At 43.0% G+C, this 25017-nt stretch overlaps 1 protein-coding gene across 1 annotated transcript in view; it reads right to left on the reverse strand.

The window, feature by feature from the left end:
- Positions 1 to 25017, reverse strand: part of RFX7 (regulatory factor X7) — a 54229-nt gene that overhangs the window by 14240 nt on the left and 14972 nt on the right. The window contains exons 2-5 of the mRNA XM_084293365.1: positions 16338 to 16371; positions 8318 to 8400; positions 7417 to 7539; positions 180 to 296 (exon numbers count right to left, since the gene is read on the reverse strand). Coding sequence (XP_084149491.1) covers positions 180 to 296; positions 7417 to 7539; positions 8318 to 8400; positions 16338 to 16371 — 357 coding nt within the window. The remainder of the gene's footprint in view (positions 1 to 179; positions 297 to 7416; positions 7540 to 8317; positions 8401 to 16337; positions 16372 to 25017) is intronic.

Raw genomic sequence — 25017 nt, forward strand, 5'->3', positions numbered from 1 at the left:
AAGTGGTATCTTGCAACTTAACACTATAGCATTTAATAATCTTTAAAGATTTTTGGGAAAGTGTCTGCATATTTTATTTAACATTACTTCTAAATTTAGCTGGTAGTTGAGCTGTAACAGCAGATGTTCTCCAGGCAATTGCAGAAGAAGTTACTGAGAAGTGTTCTAGCAAAGGATATTTTGATTTGCCTCTTGTGCCTAGACGACGGGCCTTCATATTCGGAAAGACATTTTTCATGATCTTTCCGAAGTCAGCAGCACTTAATGGGTGATAGCCAAGATTGTCACAATAGCTCCTGCAACAAAGAGAAATAAAACGTGAATGGAATCAAAGTTAATACAAAAGGCCAGCCTGCATGCTAGACTCCAAAGGTTTTCAAAAAGAAAACACTCAAACCCATCCATATTTAGAACCACATATAACATTAATGAAGCTATCCACAACGAACTGAATACATAAAAAATGTATACACAGAGCTATTAATACCATCGGTTTTGCCTTGTTCTCTACTGAGTTCAAAGACAAGTCATGTGGAGATTTAACAAGTAGTGGCATTAACTAGAGCACAGTTAAGATTCTCTCCACAACTTAGTTTGAAGCTATTATGTTTCAATTCACTTACTGTAGGACTTAGCAGTGACATGCTCTAGCCAGAGGTATGGCTTGAGTGTGTGGGAAGGCCTGAAGTCCTATTGGAGTATTTGAAAAGCAGCAGGTCCGAGATTTGTCTGCCTGCACAGCTGCAACTTGAGACAACTTAGCGCACAGATTTTCATGAGGCGTAGCTTCCCATGGAACCAGCTTCACCTTTACAGGTGTAACACAAAAAACAGGTATTGAGGACCTAGTCCTCCTAGCAACTGTTTGCCTACACTGAACTATAAGATCTGCTTAATTATAGATATCCTTACATGAATTACCAGCCCTAAATTCACAGATTTCTACTGCCTCTACAAATGCGGATCTGCTAATCTTCGCACACTGAGTAAACAAGTTGATGACACAGGAAAAAAAGCAACAGAAGCTATTCATTTTGCTAAATTTACTTTCTAGTAAAATGGGTACCATTATCTGTCTTCAGTTCTCAAGAACACCAGAAGGAATTTTGTTTCAACACCTGAGGTATTCAGAAAAATATCTCCTTAAGGCAGAGAGCAAGAATTGTTGATTACACTGCCAAGTGTGAACATTCTGAGAAATCACAATCACGTGAAAGCAAAGGAGAAAAACAACCTGCTCTGGAACGCTCAGCTACGCAGCAAGTGCTTGAGGCTGCACAAAGATACCAACACTACTACATATTGATTGCCTTTTGTTCAAGAGCACCGTAGTATTTCACAGCTGTTGACATGCTCAGGCCCAAAAGCACACCGGTAAAGCGTTCTCTTTCAGACTTCCTATGGTCACAGAGTCAGCACCACAGCAATAGCTCCTTTCCTGTGGGAAGCCCACCAGCAATACACAGAACCAAGCTGTCTCTGAACAGAAGAGGTGACTGTACACAGCTCTGTGTGGGCATCATAGCAGAGAGCATCAAGACAATCACTTCACACACTGCATTGCTCACTACTCTAACTTGGGTACATGCAGGCAAACAAATCTCTGTTCATCAAGGAAGAAAACAAAAAGCATCACTCCTGAAACAGAGGTTTAATTCCCAGCATCACGTGGTAAAACCAGTCACAATCAGCAATGGCACTTGCATCCAAGGAGTCCAGACAAACAGCCTTCTCTGAAAACTGTAGCTACACAGAGAGATATTTTTGAGATATTTCCACTGCATTTATTTTCTCTGTAAAAACATCAGTTATTACAGAGCAGGTATATGCTGCTTTTACCTTGGCTGTATGTAGGTATCCTCCATTTGCAAAGCACTGCCACAAACGTTATGATTTTGATGATAAACAGCAAGGTTTTTCTATTTGGTTCTACCATTCTTCCATAGAGCTTGTGTGCCCTTACTTTCCCCGGCTCTGTCTGCAAACTTGCGTAGACTGCTGTTACCCATGGGACAGAAATAAAAGACCTTTGTTTCTCCTTCCAAAATGAAGAAGGAAATGCAGTGTAGTGCAGAGGAGCCAGTCTTACCAAAACTTTCAGCCCATTCTCGTGAGAACTCTCACTTTTTTCTTCTTTATTTAGAAGGAAGTGAGGGGATGGGACACAACGCCCCCAACACATTCCCAATGAAAGTGGACAGACCACAGGAACAGGAGCTGCTAGATACTGGAAGCTCCACGTTTGGAGGCACAGCATCACGGATTAGAGTGGGAATGGCGCTTGGTAGCACCCTTTTAGACTTCAGTCTAAACACCAGCCCACAAGAGGCTCAGCTTTGAGGTCAAAACCAGGCTGCTCGGCTTTGCTCAGTCAGGTCCTAAAAACAGGCAGAAAGATTTCACACCCTCTTTGGGCTCCCATTCCAGTCCTTGATTTCCCTCATTCATAAATGGTCTGGGATAAGGCAACATCACAAAACGTCAAAAGCTGGCCCTGCTCTGAGTGAGGAGTTGGACCTGGCAACCTCCAGAGGTTCCCTCCAACTACTTGATGTTTCTGTATCAGACATCAGGAAAATTTTTACCTGATTTATATACCAACAAAATTCATTTCACTGCATGTCAGTCACACTCTCTGGATTCTGGATTTGTCCCTTTGAAGTTGATACAAAGGAATGCTGCTCCAGCCTTGCTGCACCCTCTTAGGAATCAGAGGCTGCTTCATGCATAATGCTGTTCTAGACACGTCTCTGTGCTTTTTTATCTCAAGTCTTACCAGACTCCATTGGATTTTAACTTCCCTCTGAAAAATCCTAAAAGGTGGGTCTTTGTATCTTTCTAAGGCTGATTACAGGGCTTGAAGTCTCAACCACCATGTAAAGGGGGGCTCTCCGAATTTCTCTGCTGCAGTCAGCAGTATTTTTGACTGAAACTCAACAATGTCAGCAAAACAAAACAAAAAACCTAAAATAGCAAAACAACACAATTAGGAACCTATCAATCAATCAACTTCAAAGATAAAATTATTCCCTCTCCAAAAAAAAAAAAAAAAAAAAGAATAAAGAAAAAAAATCAGTTCCTCGAGTCAAGCACATCTGTTTCAAGACAATTACTTGCTAGCAGCACCAAGTGTCCAGTTATATGGTCCCCCTGAATCCATACTGGCAGCTCCTGCAAGCTTGTGATTTCCGAGCTCTTATTATCATCCTGTAATTTCAGTTTTCAGACAGATCCTTCCATATGGCCCCTCCTCCTCCTGGCTTGGCCGAGAATCCTACATGTCCATCTGCAATCTCTCATTGACTTGACAAGACATACCAGGAGTCTCTTCCCTGAAGCTCTTCTCTCTGCTACTTGCACTCTTGGTACATCGCTGAGCCCAGGAGCTCTTTTGCTTATTTGAAGGGTGGGTGGGAAACAGATGGGGGAGGGAAGGTCTACAAAGAGACAGGAGTGACAATGGGTGCATCACTACTTATGTTCCTTTGTACAGAGCGCACCTACACAGTAAATTTGGCAAGGGAAGTCCATTTTCAAATTACATGTACTCAAGACAGAAAATACAACAGGAGTGTGCTTGAATTAGACCACAAAAAAGATTAACCAACTACAAGCCAACAAGGATGGTCAGGCTACACAGCCCAGCTTAACTAGCTTCCCGGGCAAAGAACTGGATAAAATGGAGGTAATGGATTACACTGAGACAGAAGGCTCAGAGGAAAGCTACGCACAGTTCCTCAAAATCTATCCTCCTCACTTAATATTGTATTAAATTGTCAGAAAAAAATGTGGCAAAACCATCTGATTCTGGAGGCATCACTGAAACAAAATGACTGGGGTGTTACATGCAAAAACTGAAAAGACAAGAATAGAAAAAAAGATGGAATTAAATAGCTTGAGATTCAAACTAATGCACAAGAATTAACAAGTGCTGCTGCTGTGAAGTAGGCACTCATCGACTGAATGCAGCGGAAGATAAAATGGATATGTTAGTCATCCTGTTGTTAATTATGATATATCCATAGCAGCTGATAACAAGGTGGATACAATCTTAGAGTAAACCAGCAGCATTACTTGAGAATTTTTCTGTCACTGTACGTACAGGCTAAATCCCACAGAGAACATGGTACATATTCTGCACACCCTGTTCAAGAAAGCTGAACTCAACACAAGATGGGTGCAGAAAGAACCACTATGAATAGTAGGAAAGAACCTATTGCATGAAACGGAACAAAGATCTTGGCTTATCCAATCCACCCGAAGTAACTGATTTCTAAAAAACGGGTTAGAAGAAACCTTAGGAAGAGGCAGGCTCTCCTTAAGCTAACAAACAATGCTGGCAAAGAAGTCCTAGAAATCACATAGGATGGAATAGAGATGTCTGAAAACCATCAAAGAAATGGAATTCTGTATCAGATTCTTAGGACTAGTAATAAAGCTAGGAAACAGTTGCTTTAGATGGGAGTTTGATCAGCTTTTAAAAGAAATACATAGTTACTCAGTTACAACAGAAGACTTGACAACACAACAGGTCCCATGCAGTTCCTATCAGGGAGTTTTTAAGTAAAACACTGGTTAAAAGCTATCAAACAAGATTAGCATGAATCTCACATCTTTAATTTGTTTAATGTCCATGGTAGTCCTGTACCTACTGCCCTCTTCTGTTCCAGCTTCTCAATAGTCTTCTTCCACTTGCTAGTTAACATCTTTAACACTAACACACACAACCTATGCATCAAGTGGCCCAGCAGCCAGTAAATCAAGGATTAATGATTTACAGACCAGATAAGAGATACAAGCTCACTCAAAGACCTCCTAACCTACATTAAAGTGTATTAAGTGAATCTTCAGGGCACCAAGCATAAATATGAACAACATAACTTCCTTTTCTTGCATCATTGCAGTAGCAGCAAGAGGACCAAAGTGCTTACTGAAGGCTCAAAAATCATTTTGTGGACAAACAAGGATTTTTTTTCTGTGTAAGTACTGCCAGACTTGAAATCTTAATTCTCTAAACTCAGCTTAATCTACACCTGGCAGCCTCCAGAAGGGTGTTTACTAATAAAGCAAAGACATGTAAGTAAAACTGACTGACGAGAAAACACTGAAAGGATTTATTTGATGGGAAGCAGCAACTATTCTCTTCAGGCTACAGAAGAGATTAGGCAGCTCACCATGAGTCCTAATAATATATTCCAGACTGTATTCCCCTATAACTTCCAAAGGAAGCTGGCAGAAGCACCACGTGCACTGGAACACAGCTTCTTACAGCACAGCATATTCTGTCAGTGCAAGTGGTATTGCGGTGCCAACAAGAGAGGTGAAATAGCTCTCATTTACCTCCTTTCTGAAATTCAGCTGCAAGCTCTCAACCGTCCCAAGTGCTACTGGCTCACATTACGATGCATTTATCTCCCTTTTGAAGGGGGTAAAATAAGTGATATACTCATTCACTTTTACCTAGCTAGAGATGTGAATTTACAATTAAAAAGAGTAAGAAACCAAAAAGAAGCATCATTGTGTTAACTTAGATGAGGGATGCAAGGCTACTGAAATGTGAAGGAGCTGGAAATGCTATCAACGTTTGCCAGTGCTGGATCGGTGTGCACTGTAAGCTTCTTTTTTCTCTCAATAGAAAAAAGAAAAACACAAAGGTGATACAGAAGAACAGTATTTTTATATATATAAAAAAAAAAATTTCGACCAAAATTTACAGCAGGCATTGAAACGCTGCTATGATGCAGCACTCTTCTGAAGCCTTTTAACTTCGATTTATTATGTGCAGAGTGCACAAGTTTCCTCACTATGAGCTCATGCAACATTTATCTTTGCACACAGAGGAGAGAAATTATAACTTGTAAATAAGAAAGAAGTGAGATTTGAGAGGACTTAACGCCCCTAGGTAAAGAAAAATGACTTATCAAAACTAACTCATCTATTTATACGCCTCTTCCCCACCTCCCACTCCAAAGCTATTCTTCCTTTGGTGTGCAAGAATAGCTCATAAATACACTCACAGAAACTACATGTTTTAAAAACAGAACAGATGCTTTCAAAAGAGAACAGATTCCAAACATTTGATATTTTCCTGAATATTTGCTTTCCACCCTTATTTTGTTAGGCAAAAAAATACAATACACAAATACTTGATGCAGCTACATCCAAAAGCCATCCAAATTTCACACTCAACAATCTGTAGATGATGATTTTTCTGGGCATCTGCAGCTTGGCACAGCATGGAAGCCAAGCAGATTTGTTGCTGAAGCAGGCCATAAATTATTAAATAAGAAATATATTTCAGAATAACGCTTCCATTTCTCTCCCGCACAGCAGCTGCCGCTGTTGCTGTGTCTGCGGGAGCAGCTCCTGCTCGGGGATTGGCTGCCCTGGCACGTCTGTGCTATTGGCCCCGCTTCCAGGCTGCGTCACCGCTCAGCTCAATGGGGAGACTTCAGAAATAGGTGTCTGCGTGTTTATCAACCCCAGGCAAGCGAATGCCATCATGCTGCAGCTCAGTCAGAGCAAAACAACTCTGCCAGAGAGAGTTAATTAAAAGGAGGCATTCACATAATGCAGCGCTGCAACAACTACCAAGGGCTGAATCCTGTAGGCATTTGTGAGGTGAAGGCACTCAACTCCCTGCAAATTATTGCAATCATTCAGATTATGGAAATATTCATACTAGGTCAGGAATCTGTTATTCATCTTCAGGCATCTGGGCCTTTTTTTTTTTTTTTTTTCCCCTATGGGGAACATTTTGTAAATGAATCCAAATCCAACTTTTGCCAGACAGCTCGCCCTCCCTTGCTTCTAATTGCTCTCATTACATGATAGCTTCGAGACTTGACAAAACAGACTCTCAGTGGCCTTGGTTACTGGTTTCATGCATATTCAGGTATACTGTGCCTTTGTAGAAATCAGGTTTGCTGCAGGAAAGCCCAATACTTATGTATTATTCTGGAGAGAAAGGTACCATTGTCTAGACCTTATGTGCCAAATACCTGCCTTTCCAGGAGGAACAATTCAGCCCTTCATCCTTGTTAAGACAGTCATTTACATGTGCACGTATATATAATTAGAACAAAAAGCACTCTAAGACAGCAAGTGGCACTTTTAATTTGTGCCGCTCTGTCCAAAAAATAAAAACAATATTCATACTGATATTTCCTTGCTAAGAAATACTTGCACGTTTACTTCAGCATACGTAATGCACCACTCAACCAGCACAGTCCTATCTTCAGTGGCACAGCTACTGAATAGAGTTGGCCTCAGTTAGGTTAGCACCCAAGCACAGAAGGCCTTGTTCTTCCACGTGCACTTGTGTATGTATGTCAACGGAGCACTTGTAGAGCCCGTGTCACAGAACTACTTACAACTTTGTAAGCACTATGCAAAAGCACTACCCGAAGCACTCACTTGTATTCATCATAAACCTCCTGTTTGGGAAGGGATGTCTCAGGGTGCTCTTCCAAGGTATTCCGTATCCAAGAGAAGGCATGCATCTGCTGTGCACGGCTGGATGACATGGAGATCTGATCACTAGTGAAAGAAGAAACAGTTCTGATGAGGACTTCACTCCATAGTTCCTCCTCAGTTCTAGTTTTTGTATTTGCACAGGCAGAAAGATGACAGCCAACAAAGGCCGGTACCTCAAACATGCAGCTATTCTTTAAGGCTAAGGAAGCATTATCTCCCTTTTTTGTACACAATTCAACAGAGACTCCATACTCTGGTTCTTGCCTGATACACAGCCACACACAGAGTGATGGGCTACAGTGTGCCTGCCTCCTGATTGATTTATTTATTTTTGCTGACCATTCTTAAGCTTCTGCCCATTCCGTCTGCCAACTGCCCTTTGCAAATACTCAACTTTCTCAGCAAGTGCTCAGAGTGCTTCCTGTAGGCAGCCTGCTGGGAACAGATGCTAATTTCATGATGTTGTGATCTTCAGGTTGTTTTTCTAGAGCTTCCTTTAATCAAACAAATGCTACCAGAAATACCGTTAGTTCTTTCTTTCCCCCAGCATCACATTTATGTTGCTATATTATCACTTCCTATGTAAAATGTGAAAGAACGATTGCACTTAGGCTGCAAAAGATATTCTTTGATGAGCCATGCATTTTAGGAGGTTTATATTTACAAGGTATTTGAGCAATAAAGTTCAAATATTAAAAACAATCTTCACCAAAAAATAAGTTCTTAATATTTGAAGACAGCTTCTGCTACCAAACACGTCACGTAAATGCATGCTCAGTGAGTGAGTGCCACAGGAAGCTGTGTTTTCAGCACCAGCTGCTTACCTTTACCACACACATACCTTTTGTCTCCATTGTTGGGACCCGAAGGCAGCTGAAGGTAGAGGTAGAGTTTCTCTAGGTCTGTAAACTTCTCAACTTCTTGCTAGATAACAAAGGTGTTTTGGTTAAAAACAAAAGAAGGGGGTGGGGGTAGAAAGAGCAAACAGTAAGAGTTGAGCTTGACAGCTAAAATTGTCATCCAACATTGTATTCCAAAATAATATACTTTCAAACAGAAAAATACTTATGTGAAAGAATGCTACTGTGAGTACTCTGGGCCTAGAACTATGATTTTCTGTTTGTACACCACTACACACTAGAAAACACTTGTCCACAATGCCAGCTCCACAATACCATTACAAAATTCATACACAATAAAAGCAGGATCTGGAGAAATGACAGTAAGAGGACACTTTTGTAACCGGACATGTAACATGAAAACCTCCATTATATTCTCAGAGCTCATTTGAAGCACCTCTGAGAACAAAGCATCAAAATACAGCTAGGCTGTAACTATGTAGAATGTCAGTCCCGATCCTGTAACCCACACCACCACAGCAATAGTTGTGTCACAGACCTCGATGTCGTTTAAATACATGATGTATTTGCTTCCTTTGAATCAGAATTATTGTACACCTACTGAAAATAAGCCATTCCGTTACCATGAATCCCTACGATGCCTGAGTCCTACTCCAGAAGATACCAGCAGAGCAGCAGACACAAGAGGGAGTTTTACCTGCTGTATGCAAACAGTGAATGCTAGGTATGAGCCACTTTGGGGTCATTCCAGATCTCCCACATCGACTCCGACATACCAGCAGCATCAGCTGAGGTAAGGTATTCCAGCCTGCTCAGCAGCAGCCAGAGCAAAGCCACGCAGCAACGAGTACAGATTCTTTCTGGAAGATGCTGCAGAACCCATGTGAGAGGTGCACTGCCAGTACAGAGGCTAAGAATACCACAATCTCTTTTTAATTCAGAATATAGCTTTTTGATTACAGTTCATTCTATTTTCCTTTACTGCTGTCTTACTGTCAACATAACCTTTTCCAAAAGGAAGAGAATGGGACCGGCAGCCAGTGAAGCCTGTCTGTTTATTTCAACAACAAACAGAGTGGGGAAAATAAATCCTGAACTTCATTTCCAACTGGGGTCCCTACCCATTCCAGTCAAGGAGTATCTCACTTCCACTGGCACAAATTTTACAAGAGAACTAGCCAGAGGTGAGCTCCCCCCTCCTCCTTGCTGGTCTTGCAATAAAATAAGCAGAGCAGTAGGACAGATACTCTCAGAGCTCACAGAAACATTGCCAACAGCAGCCAGGGAACAGGCACTGTATTGTTGCTTTTATTTGTGTAAGCTTCAGCAAGCCACAACATTAGGTTTTTGTTTAACCTCACCCCCACACACACTCCTGAGATGTGCTGACGCTGATGTCTGTCATCTATAACAGCTTACACAGCAATGGTGCACAGACCACCAAAGATCCAAAGAGGTATTTCTGAACAGGTGTGTTTCGTAAAGTTCTCTCTGTTCTTCCTTCCCCGCACACATGATGGCATTTGCAATGGTGGTCCTTCCACCATCAATAATGGTTTAATGGTTTTATTAAAAAACACTACCGAGATCATTCTCCAAAGAAACATTTTAGAGAAAATAAACATTTATGAAAAGGTAGGAATGAAACAGCTGCAAGAAAATTCCCACTTGTTTATTAGACTTCCTTGTTTTCCATGTGCTTAGAATCAAGAGAATCACAGCATGGGCTGGGAGGGATTTTAAAGATCACCAAAAGACATGGGTCAGGTGAGATCCTCTGCAAAACAAACAAAAAAGCCCTAATGATCCTGATATCGAAGTGGAAAACAACCTCTTGTTTCCAAATCTAACGTGCTACTTTGCAGCGTAAGGGCTGGTTTTAGACTTTCATCAGAAAATGCTGAAGCAGCCTCAGCGCCCACTGCAGCTGGAGCAACTTCTGCTGTCTCCCAGCTGAAGGAAAGGGCTGCACACGAAGGCCCTGCCCGTGCTGCAGACGCTGCTATGCAGGTCCCCTCTGACAAGCATTCGTTCAAACAAAACCTGATTTACGTGTAGAGAAGAAATCTGATGGGATTATGTTAGCAGAACCTTTTTCAGAAGTTGCCAGTGAACCAACGACTCTCACCAGCGCAACTCTATCCATGGAGCTAAGGCAGCTGAGGATTAGGGCTCTCATGTCCTCAGCAGAGGCCAGACAGTAGCATTTTCCCTCTGCTTTCACTGAAAACCCACTCTTCTCCACAGGCTGCACTTCCTGCACAGCTCCCCCAGCTTGCAGCGATGGCTGTGCAGAGCTCCAGGGGAGGCAGGCCCTGCCATCAAACGGGAGAGAAAACACGCAGCCAGGATGCAGAGCAAGTTCCTGGAGGTAATCCTACGTGGGTGATAATTAGATAAAGCTAAGCTTATTAAATGAGACTGAATCTATTTAGACAAAAACATCTCAAAGCTGAAGAAGTTGCACCAAAGGCATTGAATGTGGCGCTGCTAATAGATTCAGGGAACAATGTTTTGCTTAAAAAATTCTGAACGTTGTGTTTTGCCTAGGCTGTTTTCTCTGAAATGTTCCTAAAACTCTCAAAACTTTATTTACAGCCTCATTAAGTACAACTTCTTACTGAACCTTAGCCCTTATCTACCAGCTCTCAGTGGTAAGGCTCCAGTGCATTCAGTAGTCTCTCTGTTACTGTGACTGCTCCAAGTATCAAAACTTTCTAATTCTTAATGCAATCAGAAAAGCATTTGGGAAAGCAGAGGAACATTTCAGCTGGCCTACTCACAACAGATCTCTGACCAAATTAAAAAAAAAAAATAAAATTAATGCATCCTGAATTTCACTTTGTCTTAAGTTGGATACATATGAAAATGAATGAAAAGAAAGCACAACTCAAAACATACTACCAATTTTCTTCATATTTCCCACTAAGAAAATAGGTCAATATCATGTTTGGCAGAAATCTAAACGTGGAACAGAGGGGAAAAGAGTCAGAGCATCAAAAGGAAAACTGCAATGCTGGCATCATCTTGGACAAATTCCCCTTTGTGTAGCCACTTAAAGTTTATGCTACAGTAGTTTTAACATCCACGCAGAATGTAAAATGTCTGGGGAATCTTTCCTCACTACTTAAAAGGACCTAAGTACATTTTTTGCTTGAATTTAACAGACCTTAACTGTTTCTATCAAATCAGCTGAAGAATGTTTAATTCTCCAAAGGTTATTTATAAACCTTACTTCTTGAAGCTGCATTAGAAAGACGCATGAGAGCGCTAAACTGGTTGTATGGCTGAGGTGTAAAGCCATCACAAAGCCCCACTCTGCTATTCTGGGTCTTCACACATTATATTTATCTCCTGTAATTGGAACCACATCAAACAAAGGAAGATACTGTGAAGATGGGGAGCAAGGAGCTACTTATTTCTTACAATTTGGCTTCAATTTAACCAAAAAAAACACATCAAGTATTCAAAATATTTTAGTAATTTTACAGAGAAAAACAGGACGAAGAACTAGAAATCTCAAGTCACAGACAAGGAAAGCCTTACGGTAATATATAAAGAAGTCTCTGGCATTTTTCTTCATTTTGGTAGTCACCCAAGTTCACCAAAGAAATGAACAAAATATGGAGCAAATAAATTAAACCAGAAATCCATTTGTGCATACAAACAATATAGATCTGGTCCAAATGATTCTGTCCTTTTACTGACTACGAACAATACAGAACAAGGACCTCTTAGGAACACAAGCAAGTTTCTTTTTAATTCCAACAGGCATTTTCTTTGAGCAAATAAGCAGCTGTAAAGTAATAGCAACTTTTTTTTTTTAATCAAAAATAGTTTTTGACATCTGGTTCCATACTGACACTAGCTAGACACAAAATTTTTCACGACACAAAGAGACAAAAGATCAGTTCAACGCAGAACGTAGCTAAGGAATTCATCTTTAAGCAGGAAACAACAGACTCACGGTCCTGCTTGGAGAAGCCAGATTTCAACTTGAGTCTCCAGATTCACATAATATCACTTGAAGTTTCCTGACTTTGATGGATTGAATCTTTCTATCTGTTTTTCTCCAACTGCTGATCCACTGGCAGGTCACAAGTGTTACTCAAATTTCATCTTATTGTTGCCAGAATGGATTACCATGGAAAACTCCAAGGAATAGTTTTGTTTTGTTTTTTGTTTTTTAAGAAAACATTAAGTCAGGCCCAACTTAAAATGAGATAGAGGGAAAAAACACTAAGCAACAATTACCAGAATTACAGTTTCTTGAATGCTGAATTTAACTTTGACTTATTTTACACTTCTACAATGAAGGTAGAATTACAGGTTATTTCTGTCCTAAGGTTCTGGTGAAAATGAGCTGAAGGCCAGGGGCACCGCTGCAAGCATTTTGCAATACTACTATTTTAGAGAGCATGGACTGATCTTAGTATTTCTCTCCACATTTTGACTATTTATATATAACTATATTCTAATCTAAGTAAAAAAGGCTATGCCAATGGCAATGTAACTTGCACATACTGGCAGACTGGTTCTAAAACCTGTCATATTTCAAAAGAACAAACATCTATTATTTAACAACCAGACTAAGAATAGCGGAGTAGTCAAGCAATCATCTCCCCACTGTGTGAAGAGAGAAACAAGAAGCAAAGGTTAAATAATTTGCTCAAGGTCAGATGGTTTGTTGGAACAATGCTCCAGAAAGCAGATAGCTAAATTGAAACAGAACCTATTATTCTAAAGAGATGCTCATAAACATATTTCGTAGGCTTGAGATGAACAGAAGCAGAAACGTATTTCAGGTGCTAAATATTCCAAAACAAGCCCTAAAAATACATGGCAGCTCAGCACCGACAGGGTCCAAGTACAGCTGCCAGCAGCCAAAGCTACCCAGAGCTTCTGCCTGGTTCCTGTAGGGCCAAAAAGCGCCAAGCCCCCACCTTGAGCGCAGCAGGACGGAGGCAGGTTGCTTCACCAGCACAGCGCACTCACTGCTGCTGCCCACACTGCCACTGCTCCGGCCACTGGCAGCTTTGGTTTGCGCAGCCATGGATCCAGCCACCTCTCACCAGCACCCAGCTCTTTTCAGAGGACTAAGGAAAGCAGCCTTAGCCTTCTTGCTAAGCAACTACATGGAGCGTACACTTCGTTACAGCAGGTTCAAGAGTTCAGTTAGTATGTGGCAAGAAATATAACAAGCAAAGTCATAGGAGACTTCCAGACATGTTTACTACAGTTAAAAAGATGTTATAATGAATTTTTAATGGCTGTTTACACCACAATTCTTGCTAATTACCTTTTTTTTGGATTGCACCACATACAATATTCTTATGATCTTCCAGAAACTGACAGTATGTCAGCTGTAAATGGTGCAATGTAACAAGTAAGAGGCAGATAACTTTCGTCTCTTGTATAAATAAAAATTACAGTCCTAGTGCCCTTACACTAGCTGTTTTCTGCAGTCCTCTGATGCTAGCTCCCCGCTGCAGAGACAACTGCCATCACCTTTGTTTCTTGTCCCTTTTTCTTCCTATCCTGTGTTAGGCAGCTGATGTTCTAAAGGGCATCCATGTGCTGCTCTGCACATCGCGGCTGCGGCTACCAAACACAAATGGCAACAAGCAGAGTCTGAGCTTTGTTATTTATTTTTTTATGTATTTCTTTTTTACAATTACTAGCAAACTGGTAAAGTTTAAATGCTCTAAGCCATTACCAGTACCTCTCAACATAACTGAAAGCCAGTCACAGATCTCCCCTTTACAGTAAAAGATGCAAGGGATGAGCATTGGCCCTTTATACCTCATGAGACTGATTCAGGGGCCCTGAGATCGTTGCTATCTGACGCAAATCTAAGGAAGTGCACTTGAAGGGAGCATTCTGACCTGCCTGTAACCTTGGGCAGCAAGCAGCTGGTACTGGTCAGGTCCAAACACTGCAGTCACAGACCGTTTGGACAAACCCATACACAGTCCAACAGCGAGGAAACCTCCTCATCCTGCCTTCTACAGGCCAACACAGGATAGGTCTGCAAGGAAGCTCCAAACAATTCATCTCCAGGTGTATGGTCACAGCCTTTTAGCTTAACATACTTCTACTTTCTGTCTTGCAGCTTACAGCTTTCCAAAAGCATGTAAAATGCAGAAACTGTTTTGACATGATTCAGCTTCATTTTTGTTTCTTGAAACTATTCTGGTCTTAGATTTTGCTTTTTCAAACTACCTGAACAGCATTTGATCTACCTTTGCTGCCCTACAGTCACCTTTCCACTGTTGAGAGGACTCCTCTGAACTCATCAGCAGGACAGACAAGAAAGCAACTGGAACAGAAAATCGGGCCATGATGAAATCCCTGCTCTGTCCCAAGCCAAGCTATGGAGATTGCTTTGCGTGCAAGAGCACTGTTCAGAAAAACACCTGGTGGGTGGTCACCATCGACTCGTGCAGATGAATGGTAACACTGGCTCACACCGACTGTGAATCTCTACTTAACTATCCTAGATTCATGAATCTGCAGAATTTAATGCAAGAACAGTCCTACTGTAAATTCCGTTTTCTTAAAACAGGTTTCCAAGAGCAGGTGACAAGTTAACTGCTGCTTGTTTATTCACTCTCTGATGCTACTTAAGAACTCCTACCAGACTTTTATTTCACTGCAGAAAAAGCTGGTGTTAAGAATTTTACAGGTGCAGTTTGCCCTCTTGCAAATGAAGGCTCATGTACGAAAGATCTTATATTCACCTGCTTTGTATCCGCAGACACCACTGGGGAATAAATAGGACAAAAATGACATTATGCATCACGTGTAGTTGGATGCATCTAGGAATTCTTTTAAGCATAGGTAAAACCAGGTCCAAAGTCTGCTTGCAAAACAACAATAAAGCTTCCTTGAAATCTCTCACCATGACAAATTAAGGTAACATTTAAAGGAAACAGAATTCAGTGCCATCTGAATTAGCCTTTGACAACACGACTTCAAGGAATATTCTGATTTAGCTCAGCCATATAGCGGAACAGATTCTATTTGATAGTATCCAGATGGTTGTCTATGTCATGTTTTTATCTTACCCGCTGGTACTTCTGGATGAAATGCCAAAGGTAGGAAGTCAGAATAAGCAGTCCCTTCCAGTCTTAATACTTATGAACTCAGACTCTGATTTAAAGAAACTTGAAACCTATTGCTCACTATTAAATACAAACAAATCCTCTCAGTTTGTCCTAGATATTTGCTTCCCAGAAATTACCTCTACTCACTGGCTAGGATTCTGTTATTTTATTGCACAAAGGAATGTGATCTTGATGTATTTCAAGGGCTTTCCTTTCTTCAAGGAATGAAGCATCTGTTTAACGTACAGCTGAACTAACAGGACCTGCAGCATTGCTCACTTCTGGGAAGGTAGTCAAGATAGTGCACAACTTCAGGGGCTGGCAAGATTTAAAATAAACAAATAATCTGACAATTATGACATGAGCAAGACTTTCACGGACCAGGGCATTCGTCTGACAGGCTTTGTGCAAACATGCAGTTCAATCTAGTTCCTTCCTTAAAATGTGGCACTGGCCATGAATTAACTATTCAAGGAAACAACAAGAGCAATAATCATTGTCATTAGCAACCTAAAGAGCAATGGAACCTGAAGGCACAATTAGCTTCTTGCAGATTCTGATCTGTGCAATCCATAACACCTCTTTTAACAAAAACATGTGGACAAAAGCAGTAAGGCATCTTTCTAAGTCATATCTGTACTGATAGCCTCTGCAAAGGGAAATCATTTGCTGTTGCTAGAAAGAGGGCAACGCTTCCCTGGAAAATGAGTACCAAACCTACACCATGCATTGTTTTGGGGGGTGGGCAACGTGAACTACTTTTGAACAGATTTAGAGGTAGTACCTTAAAGTATTGCCAAGGAGCGACATGATAACAACTCTCGGTCTCCAGAGCTGTCTATTTTGGTCTTACAGTTCTATCAAATATTAAAAAGCATTCTGGAGTTGTACTTACCAAAATGCAGTCCACTTTAGATTGTACAGTTTTGCTAGACGTGAGGGAAGAAAGAGAGAATAGAAATCTTGAATTAATCTAAGCAGTAACAACAAAAATATTACATATTAGAAGTGCTATCACTATAGGCTTAATCTCCTGCTACAAAATGCAATGACAGCCTATGGAAGTATACTTCATCTGCAACGTTTTTGGTAGAAAGTCATTGCAAACAAAGCTATTTGTTAGAATTTTTGCTGTTTTACCCTTTTATATAAGAAGTGTATTTAAAATGAAATATCATTGCAACTGGGAACTATTATCCCAAGCTGCAAAGCAGCCAGGATGGATCTCACTACTTTTATTGTTAACTCTTCCACAATTCAGATGCATTTTATTTGTTCATCTGTAAACACAATTAACACCCCCCCCCTTTTCCCCACACTTCACTAAATCCCACCACTTCAATGCATTTATTACCAGTTTTCCAAAGAGCTGCTACAAAGCAGACAATCTGTATCCCACTGACAACTTACTTAGAGGTTTTCCCCTCTAGTCTCACTACCTCCCAGCTGGCTTATTAAGAAGAGACAGGGTGGGGACTGAAATAAAAATTGCCATAAATGACCTCAGTAGATGTGCCAAGGTACGGTATGGAACTTATTAGACTTCACATAAACACACCCATAAGCAGCTTTTGTGTTTCTTGAAGAGTACTGTATGCTGTGTGCTCGGCTGGACTGCGGGTCAGTTGAAGGCATTTAATCATCCCTCTGAACACGAGAATGAGCTTTAACATGTGGAAATAAATAGTCTTTACTGCTGAACACTTACTGAACAAGCACTGAACAACCAGTGTGAGTTTAGGAAACACTTCGCTGCTGGTAGGATAGAACATAATGAAACATCCTGTTAGCAGAACTAAACAGAGAACTTCCAGTTGTTTTACTTTTGTACAGGTGCTACCACATCCAAAAGAAAGGCCAAGTAAGGTATCCAATGGACATACTAAAATCACAGCTAAAACAAGCCAAACAGCTCTAGTGCCCGGTGGAAATAGGTGCTGAACCAGTAGCTCTAGCTCCTATGTTACGTCCAATGTTCCAAGAGGCAGGAGCCTGGCTGTCCTGGTTATTACAGCATCGCATTTTGAAACCAGAAGGTCTAAAGTATGTCCTGCAGGAGCTGCTGTTACTGATTCCCTCCACCCCCCTTCCCGTACAAGCAGCAGATATGGCAATAATGGCAATACAACAACAAGCATCAACAGACAAAACTGGCTAGCAAGGCCACCGATGGAGATCCAACAGCCGTGCCTGCTGCTGCTGGCCTGCTGTTAGGACAAGCAGCTGGGAAGATGCCTGGGAATGCTAAGGCAGGAGCGAAGCTGAGCGGCTGGGGATCTGTGCAAACACCGAGAGCTAAAGGCAGTGAAGTGGAAGTTTCTCCCTGCCTAGATGAAGGGGCTCCCACCTACTGGAACAATCGGAGAAGGGCATCCAGATGCCATCTCGCTCTTCAAAAACCACCATCTTACCAGAAAGTCAATGGATACCAAGCGTGGAAACCTGCTGCTGCTAAGAGGTCTCCCTGCATCCGACTCAAAGCTGAGCCAAGCAGTACTGAAGCTCAGGGCTGCTCCCAGAGCACAGCTCTCGCCCTGGACTCCACCTTGCCCCACTGCCTCCTGCCCCTAGCAGGGTTTCACAATGCTGCTTCTGCTACGGATCCGCAGCCTCTTTCATAAAGCAGCAGACAACACGTGCCTACTTTTGCACCGAAGCCTTTCCATGGCTTCACGTGAGAGCTTAATGCAGGAAAGCAACACAGAGGATAAGGGGACGCAGGGGACAGGCAGACCAAACTTAGTCCAAACACCGCCTTTTCTCTGCAGACTCGCTCACAATGTTTTGTGCTGGGTTTTTCAGAAGGATGTGCTTCTGCCAGCACAGTTGACAGCCCGGGCAGATTCTGCCAAACTGCCCATAAGCATGCCCATTTGCATTAATATTGTCTTCTTGCAAAAAGAAAGAGGCAAACTGCCAGGAGGCAGCTGGGCAGGAGATCCCTGGAGTTGTCCTTTTATCTCCAAAGATCAGGCTGAGTCAGTAAATGTAAATTCTCAAATTCCGTTCAGACTCTTCCAGTTGTGACCCCTGCTCCGACAGCACTGATCAACACTGTCTAGAAGCAACAGCAAAAGAGCAATAATTAGACCAGTGAGTGCAGTTTCTCTGTTCTCTTTTTGTCAACTGGTGGCACAAAAAGGATAGTCAAGTTCATGTCCTCTAATCCCCACACAGATGTTGTGACATTTTACAAGGCAAAGGTCCCAGGGCTCAAGCAGGAGTAAGCACGATGTCTATTTTAACAGACATTTTTTCACCTCCCGCTGTGTGCTCCTTGGTATTCTAGAAGGACGTTATTCTAATTTGTCACTGGTAAACTGAGGCTTCTTTTACCCTAACCATATCCCAGGTTCACACAGGCTGACTTCATAAAGCCTGTGCCTGATGAGAAACACTTCTTATTTACCTTGCAGGGGAGTTGGTCCACGTCAAAGTACAGCAACAACAGCCCTCTGCAGAACCAGCCCTTTGGCCGGGAACGTGCTGGGACAGCGATCTTTGCATGGTCCTGAGCACTGCACAAAAAAGCTCCTTCTGGTGAAATTACAAGATGAAGCATCTCCATCTTACCAGGAGATAAAAGGACAAGTGACAAATGTGGTGAAGTAACAGCCACCCCAGTTAAGATGTATTTGACAATGTTATTTATTTTACGCCACTTCTTCCTTCGCTAGCTTACAAGACAGATGTGTTTTGAAAGCTGACAGTTTTCAAATTCTCAATAAATAAGCCTGATTCTGTCTCTGCCAAATGCATCCATTACCTAATAACTACTTTAATGGCAGTAACTGCACCAGTCGGGCTCAGCTTTACAGGCACAAAAATTTAATTTGGTCAACTATCTTGGGAGACTTCTGGCAAAAGTTCATTTGGTCGCTCTCCCACCCGCAATCACAACAGCAAGGCAGCCTCAGACCCTGCCCACAGACCTACGCCTAACACTTGGATTTTGGGGCTGTTACCCATGCACTTTGCTAGGTGTCCAGTACCAGCTGTGGAAGAGCACCCAAAGTGACAGATGTTCTCGCTAAGGAAAATAACCATTTGCATCTATTAGTGACCTACATCCACCTCATTTTAGTTTTCAGAGGCCACGCTGCTAGTGCTGCTCCTCCTGGGCAGCTGCTCCACCCTCCGTGCCAGCGAGTGCCCGCAGCGCGCGGCACAGTTACGGCACCCGTTCTTCTGCAGCTCCCTATGCTGAAAGTCTCCCTCGAGTCCAACAAGTTCCCTTACCCCATCTACAACTTCATGCAGGCTGCTCCAAGCAGTTGAATCCAGGGAAAGCAGCAGCTCCTCTGACTGAGGGGACAGCTGTCCCGTAGGGGCGATAACAAAGGCGCTTGTTTTTGACAGCTGCCTTCAGTCACCAGCTTGCGTGAGGTCCTGATCCTCCACGAGAACCTGGGAGCAAAGCTACAACCTTTGCAAAACAGACGAAGTGACCCTACTGCAATCAGTGAAGTATTTACTCAGTGGATGCTGCGAAGCAGGCTGACAGTTCAGATACACGCAGCTACTCCAGGAAGATGTGTTTCAGCCCCACTGCCTACAGAAATGCCTCTCAAAAACACCAGCTCTGCCCAAAACACCAGTCTGAAACAGTTCCCCTCTGAAGAACTACCCTTAGCCGTCAGCTGGAACACTCAAAACCAAGAGCCCAGCTTCTTCTAATGAGCTGAAGAGCAAGGCAAAGGGGGATTATTCAGCCTGTGCTTTACAGAAGTGGAGCAGCAGCTCCCTGCAAAGCCTCTGTCTTTCACAGAGCCCCCCAGCCCTACACCTTCCCCAGGAATACACGGGCAGCTCTCATGTCGCAGACCAAAGCCCTACTGGAAAGCCTCTCAGCAGTTTTCATGGACTCGGCTCCTGACTCAGTCGTTGGGCCCAAGCCCTGTGACAGTTCCTGCACACTCACTGTTCAATGTTGCAGCAACTGAAGCTCCTGAACGCTGCAGCCCTGCTGGCAACCTCCTGAAACGTTGCTCTAAGCAACACCCTGGGTACAGGGACACATAGCTGATGCACTCTGAGCAGTATGGGAGTATCTTACTGTAAGATATGGCAGACCTCAGTTGCTCTGAGCACATTTACTATTTCCTCAGTGCTGTAGAGTAGAGGCCGTATCATCACAGGGGATATGAGAAGCCTTATGCCTGTGAGATCAGAAAGAGGAAGGCAGCTGGGAGGGGTAAAGCAAAGCCCTCCAACTTGCTAGCTGCTGCTCAGTTAACTCCATAAACCTTCTCCAAGTCAGCACAACCACTGGAACTAACACCAGCTTCCCAACAGTGAGTTATTGGTTTAGTATCAGCGCAGTGAATGCTGGAGGAACATCTATGCACGTGCTGCAAACGCCCCGTGAGCGCCCGGCCGCTGCAGCGCAGCTCCTCTTCGGGGAGCCACCGTGCACAAAGGACACCAGCAAAGGGGCTCTCGGTCCTGTGCCGGGCAGGAGCAGGACAGCAGCACCTCCATGACACTGCCCTTTACCCCAGCAAAGGACATCCCAGCCTCAAAAGCCGCACAGGACGTGGCTCCCATCATTCAGGCACTAGCTGCAGACTTAATCCTCAGATGGAGGAAGTTGTATACAACTGCAACAGAAGCCCAGCCTCACAGAGTTCGGGAGACAAGTGCAGCCAGGATTTGCAGTGCAAAATCCTGTAATGGTTTGAGTAAGGTGCCTCAGGAAGCCTGGAGCCCCTTCTTCATTATGGCTTTAACTCCAGCAGTGAGATTGAAACAAATCTCTGTATCCTCTTCAGCACAGTCCTGCAAACACCTGCACAGACTGCAACAGCCTCCTGAGAACGGGCTCCAGAGCTCTGCTTCACGTGCTTGGTGCGTTTTGGACAGCCCAGGAAAAACATTATTTCTGCCTAACCCTACTGCAGGTTTTGACAAGGAACAACTTGCCATCAGTGCCCAGAGCTATGCCGCACCTTACAGAGACGGGACACAACTCCTGAGCAGGCAGAAGGATTTCCCACTGCAGAGCTCCCAGAGCACACACGCTGAGATCCATCATTACCTGACATGGGGATGCAGGAAGAAAAGTTGCGACTAGAAAACCAAAACCCCAGCGTGCAGGTACCTCCCAGCACTGCTAATTAGTTACCATCAGAGATGATAAAGCAGTTACCAGTTCAGACAAATTATGCCAAGAGGGAGGTTTATAAAGCTCTAAAATAAGCTTCCTTTGGAGAAGTGGGGGGATGACCACAAGCTTTTTCTCTGGAGAGCTCAGCACAAAACCAGCACCAACGTGGTGCAGCTCCAGAGGCTGCTCAGCAGCCACCAGGAGATCTCCCAGAAAGTCACCTGTAGCCCACGTGTACGGCAACATGCTGCTACCCCAATATTTTTAGGCAGATACCTGAAAATAAGCCTTCTGTGTGAAAGTGGAAGGTACCTAGGTAAGAGAGCTGGCTGCCAAGGAAGAGTTATTTTGGTCACATGGCCCCTTACAAATTATCCGGCTACGCAAAGTCTCCATTTCTCACTGCACCAAGCCTTCCCTTGTACCATCTTCAAGGGTTGTCTGCCAAACTACTCAACGACAGGGTCTGCAGGTAGTCTTGTTCCTTCTGTGGAGGAACAGCACCAAGCGAGCAGCAGCCCCTCTTGCTGTCTCCCAGGCACAGGTATTTCAGCGTTGGCAGCAACCCAGAGTTCTTCCTGTTCAGTTTCCTGCTGCCTCTTTGCCTCTTCCAAAAACCTCGTTACTTCCCAAGGACAAGTCAGCCTCCGTTACTAAATACCAACCGTGCCAATTCAGGGCAAGTCATTTTTCTGAAAGCCATGTCAAAACACATAATTATTAAATTAATTAATTAAAGTAATTATTAAAAACTGAACACCCACCCTTTCCAAAAGACTCAGATCTCTCTTCCAGGACGCTGGGGACATCAGACGACATTTCACAGAAGTCCATTTATTTTGAATGCTGCGAGGAAGCACCCAGCAACAGGCCCACCAACCACACGACAGCAAGTGGCACCCTCAGAGAGGTATTATCATCACACTGCCTGCCTGCGGGATTCGGCCCTTAATTCTTAGGCTGACTGAATTAATGCTTCTCTTCGAGTAACAGCTCTAAAAATATCTTTATAGAACCTTCCATTCAGAAGCACAAAGAAATGTTAAACTGGAGCCAAGGATCATCTAAGGAGAAAATTATGAAAACAGCCGCCTATGTCTGTTGCTACTCAATTAACATCTTAACATATGCCATGTTACGTTGTCTGGCTTGGCTCATATTGATAAAGAAGTAAAATGGTTGTAAAAGCATTTCAACTAAATATTTAGAAAGCAGAGCTGCAGAAGGCTGAAATCTGTTTCAATTACTGCACTGATGACTACACCGCTTAGCTAACGGAGGCAGAGCTTTCGCTAGCACAGGCCAGTACGGAACAGCTCTTGTGAAAGGAAAGCACACCCAAGCAGGGCATTTCCACAAGGCAACCTTGGCATCACCGTCACTGCATCCCCTCCCACCCTCACCTCTCACAGTGAGGCATGGAAGAGCCAAAAAGCAGGGCTTCTGATGCCACCTAGGGGCTCTCTCCCTGCCTGCACTTTCTCTCCTGCAGATAATTCAACTTGATGTCTTAAAGGCAAAGTACAAAATACTACGGGCTGTTTTGGGGACCTGTAAAATCCTGCAGCTCTCAGTGCCTTAGGTGACAGTGTGCCATGGGAGGGCTGAACCCACCACAAAAGCTGAGCTTTTCCAAGTGCCTACTTAAAAAAGCAACCGAGGGACCAAAGCCCTGGGAAAAACAGCCCACGGCAGTATAAAGATGAAGTCACAGCCTCCGTGTTCACCTGTAGAGGCCATTTCAAGCAGCAGCACCCAGCTGAACTGCAAGCTGTTTCTCAGCTGACCAGTTCATTTTCCTTTCTGTGCCAGTGCCTTTATGTCAGACCATGCAAATTGTACAGCCTGAGCTGAGCTGGATTTCATTGAGTCGGATCCGTTTGCTGATCCAACAGAAAATTTATCATCTCATTAATGCAGACGAGCTTCCCACCGAATCAATTAACTGAAGCAGCTCATCCCACAACCCCGGGATCCAACGGGAGGCAGAGCCCGCAGAGCTGCAGGTTCCAGCATTTCGGCGATGGCTCACAACCAGCTCGTTGGCAGCGTAACATCCCAGTACCCTCCTAGTGATGCCACAGCGAGCTATCAGAGGAGACAGTGATTAGGTCTGACACTATTTCAAACACTTAAAACCACCAACAACAAAAAACAGCAACTGAGCAGTGAGATTCAGATGACAAGTTTTGAAGACAGGGACTTAACTCTTCTGCCTGTATTTGAAGACTCCTTTAAAACAGGGAATTACGATCTCCATCAGACAAGTGACAAGTCTTTCCAGGCACAGAGCTCGACTTATTTGCAGGAAAGATGCCATTATCCTATTTTATGTTCTCTCCCAGGTTCTCTCAACAACTTTTTGGAAAGATTTTCTTCAATAAGGATGTTAATCTTGAAATGAATCCTACAAATGTACCTTATGTGCAATAGCAGTCTTCTATCAAATCTGGTTGTACCTTGTCCCCTGCCACGCATTTCACCTTTAAGCTCGCACAGCTGACTTCTCAAATGCCAATTTGCGCTGTCGTATCATGAAACTGTCACAAAGGAAGACAGATTTGGACGTGAACAGACCCAGATCTGTAAACAAGAGAACTGCCAGTAACAGCGAACGTACCTCAATCTATTCAATTAAACTACTTGAACCTAGCACAAACACAAGCCAACACAACCAAAACATTTAATACGAGACAAATTAAATCTCCCAGTACTCAAAAGCAAGTATATTCTCATTTCAGATAGAAGGTACAGGGACTGTAACTCTGTCTTGGAAGCACATGAAGTATTGTTATTTCCCTAAAGCATACATGTAAAAATAGCCAGAGTTCTGTCCGCTGGAAATGTACCAAAGTATCTAACTAAGGCCTCAAAAAAGTAAATACAGAAAGCTGCCACCAATTTGTAAATATTGGCTCTTCAGCTTGAAGGCAGACTCCTTTAATCCAAGCCAAAACACTCTTCTTTGCAATATAAGGAAGCAAGAGAAACACCAAACTGATAAAAGAGTGGGCCAAGCCGAGCTGCGACCAACTGATCTTCCATGTAACCTAATCTACGTCCTTCCACTTGCAGAAGAGAAAACCCAAGGTCGGGTTTAAATTAGACACAAAAAGGGGCAACACTGGACCACGCAGCTGAAAAAACCACTAGATCAGCATGCCACTACATTTTAAGTTACTGCAGGTTAAAATTAGTCAAACACATGACTTCAACACTTGTTACTAATATAAATGCAAGAAAAATATTGCATATAGGATAAAAATTATTTAATCCCTACTAATTCCTGAGACTATGATTATTTTATACATTATTTAATAATGCCAACGATGCAAACAGCTGAACAAAGAAGGAAGGTAAGGCTGCTAATGAAATACCCATCTGCCATGTAGCCCCTTACAATGAACTGCCAAGTAAGAACTGCTGAGAAATAATCAGTTGGCAGACATGAGAATACCTGGGCCTGAAA

Source organism: Netta rufina (genome assembly GCF_964035555.1).
Source record: "Netta rufina genome assembly, chromosome: 11".
NCBI classification, from domain to species: Eukaryota; Metazoa; Chordata; class Aves; order Anseriformes; family Anatidae; genus Netta; species Netta rufina.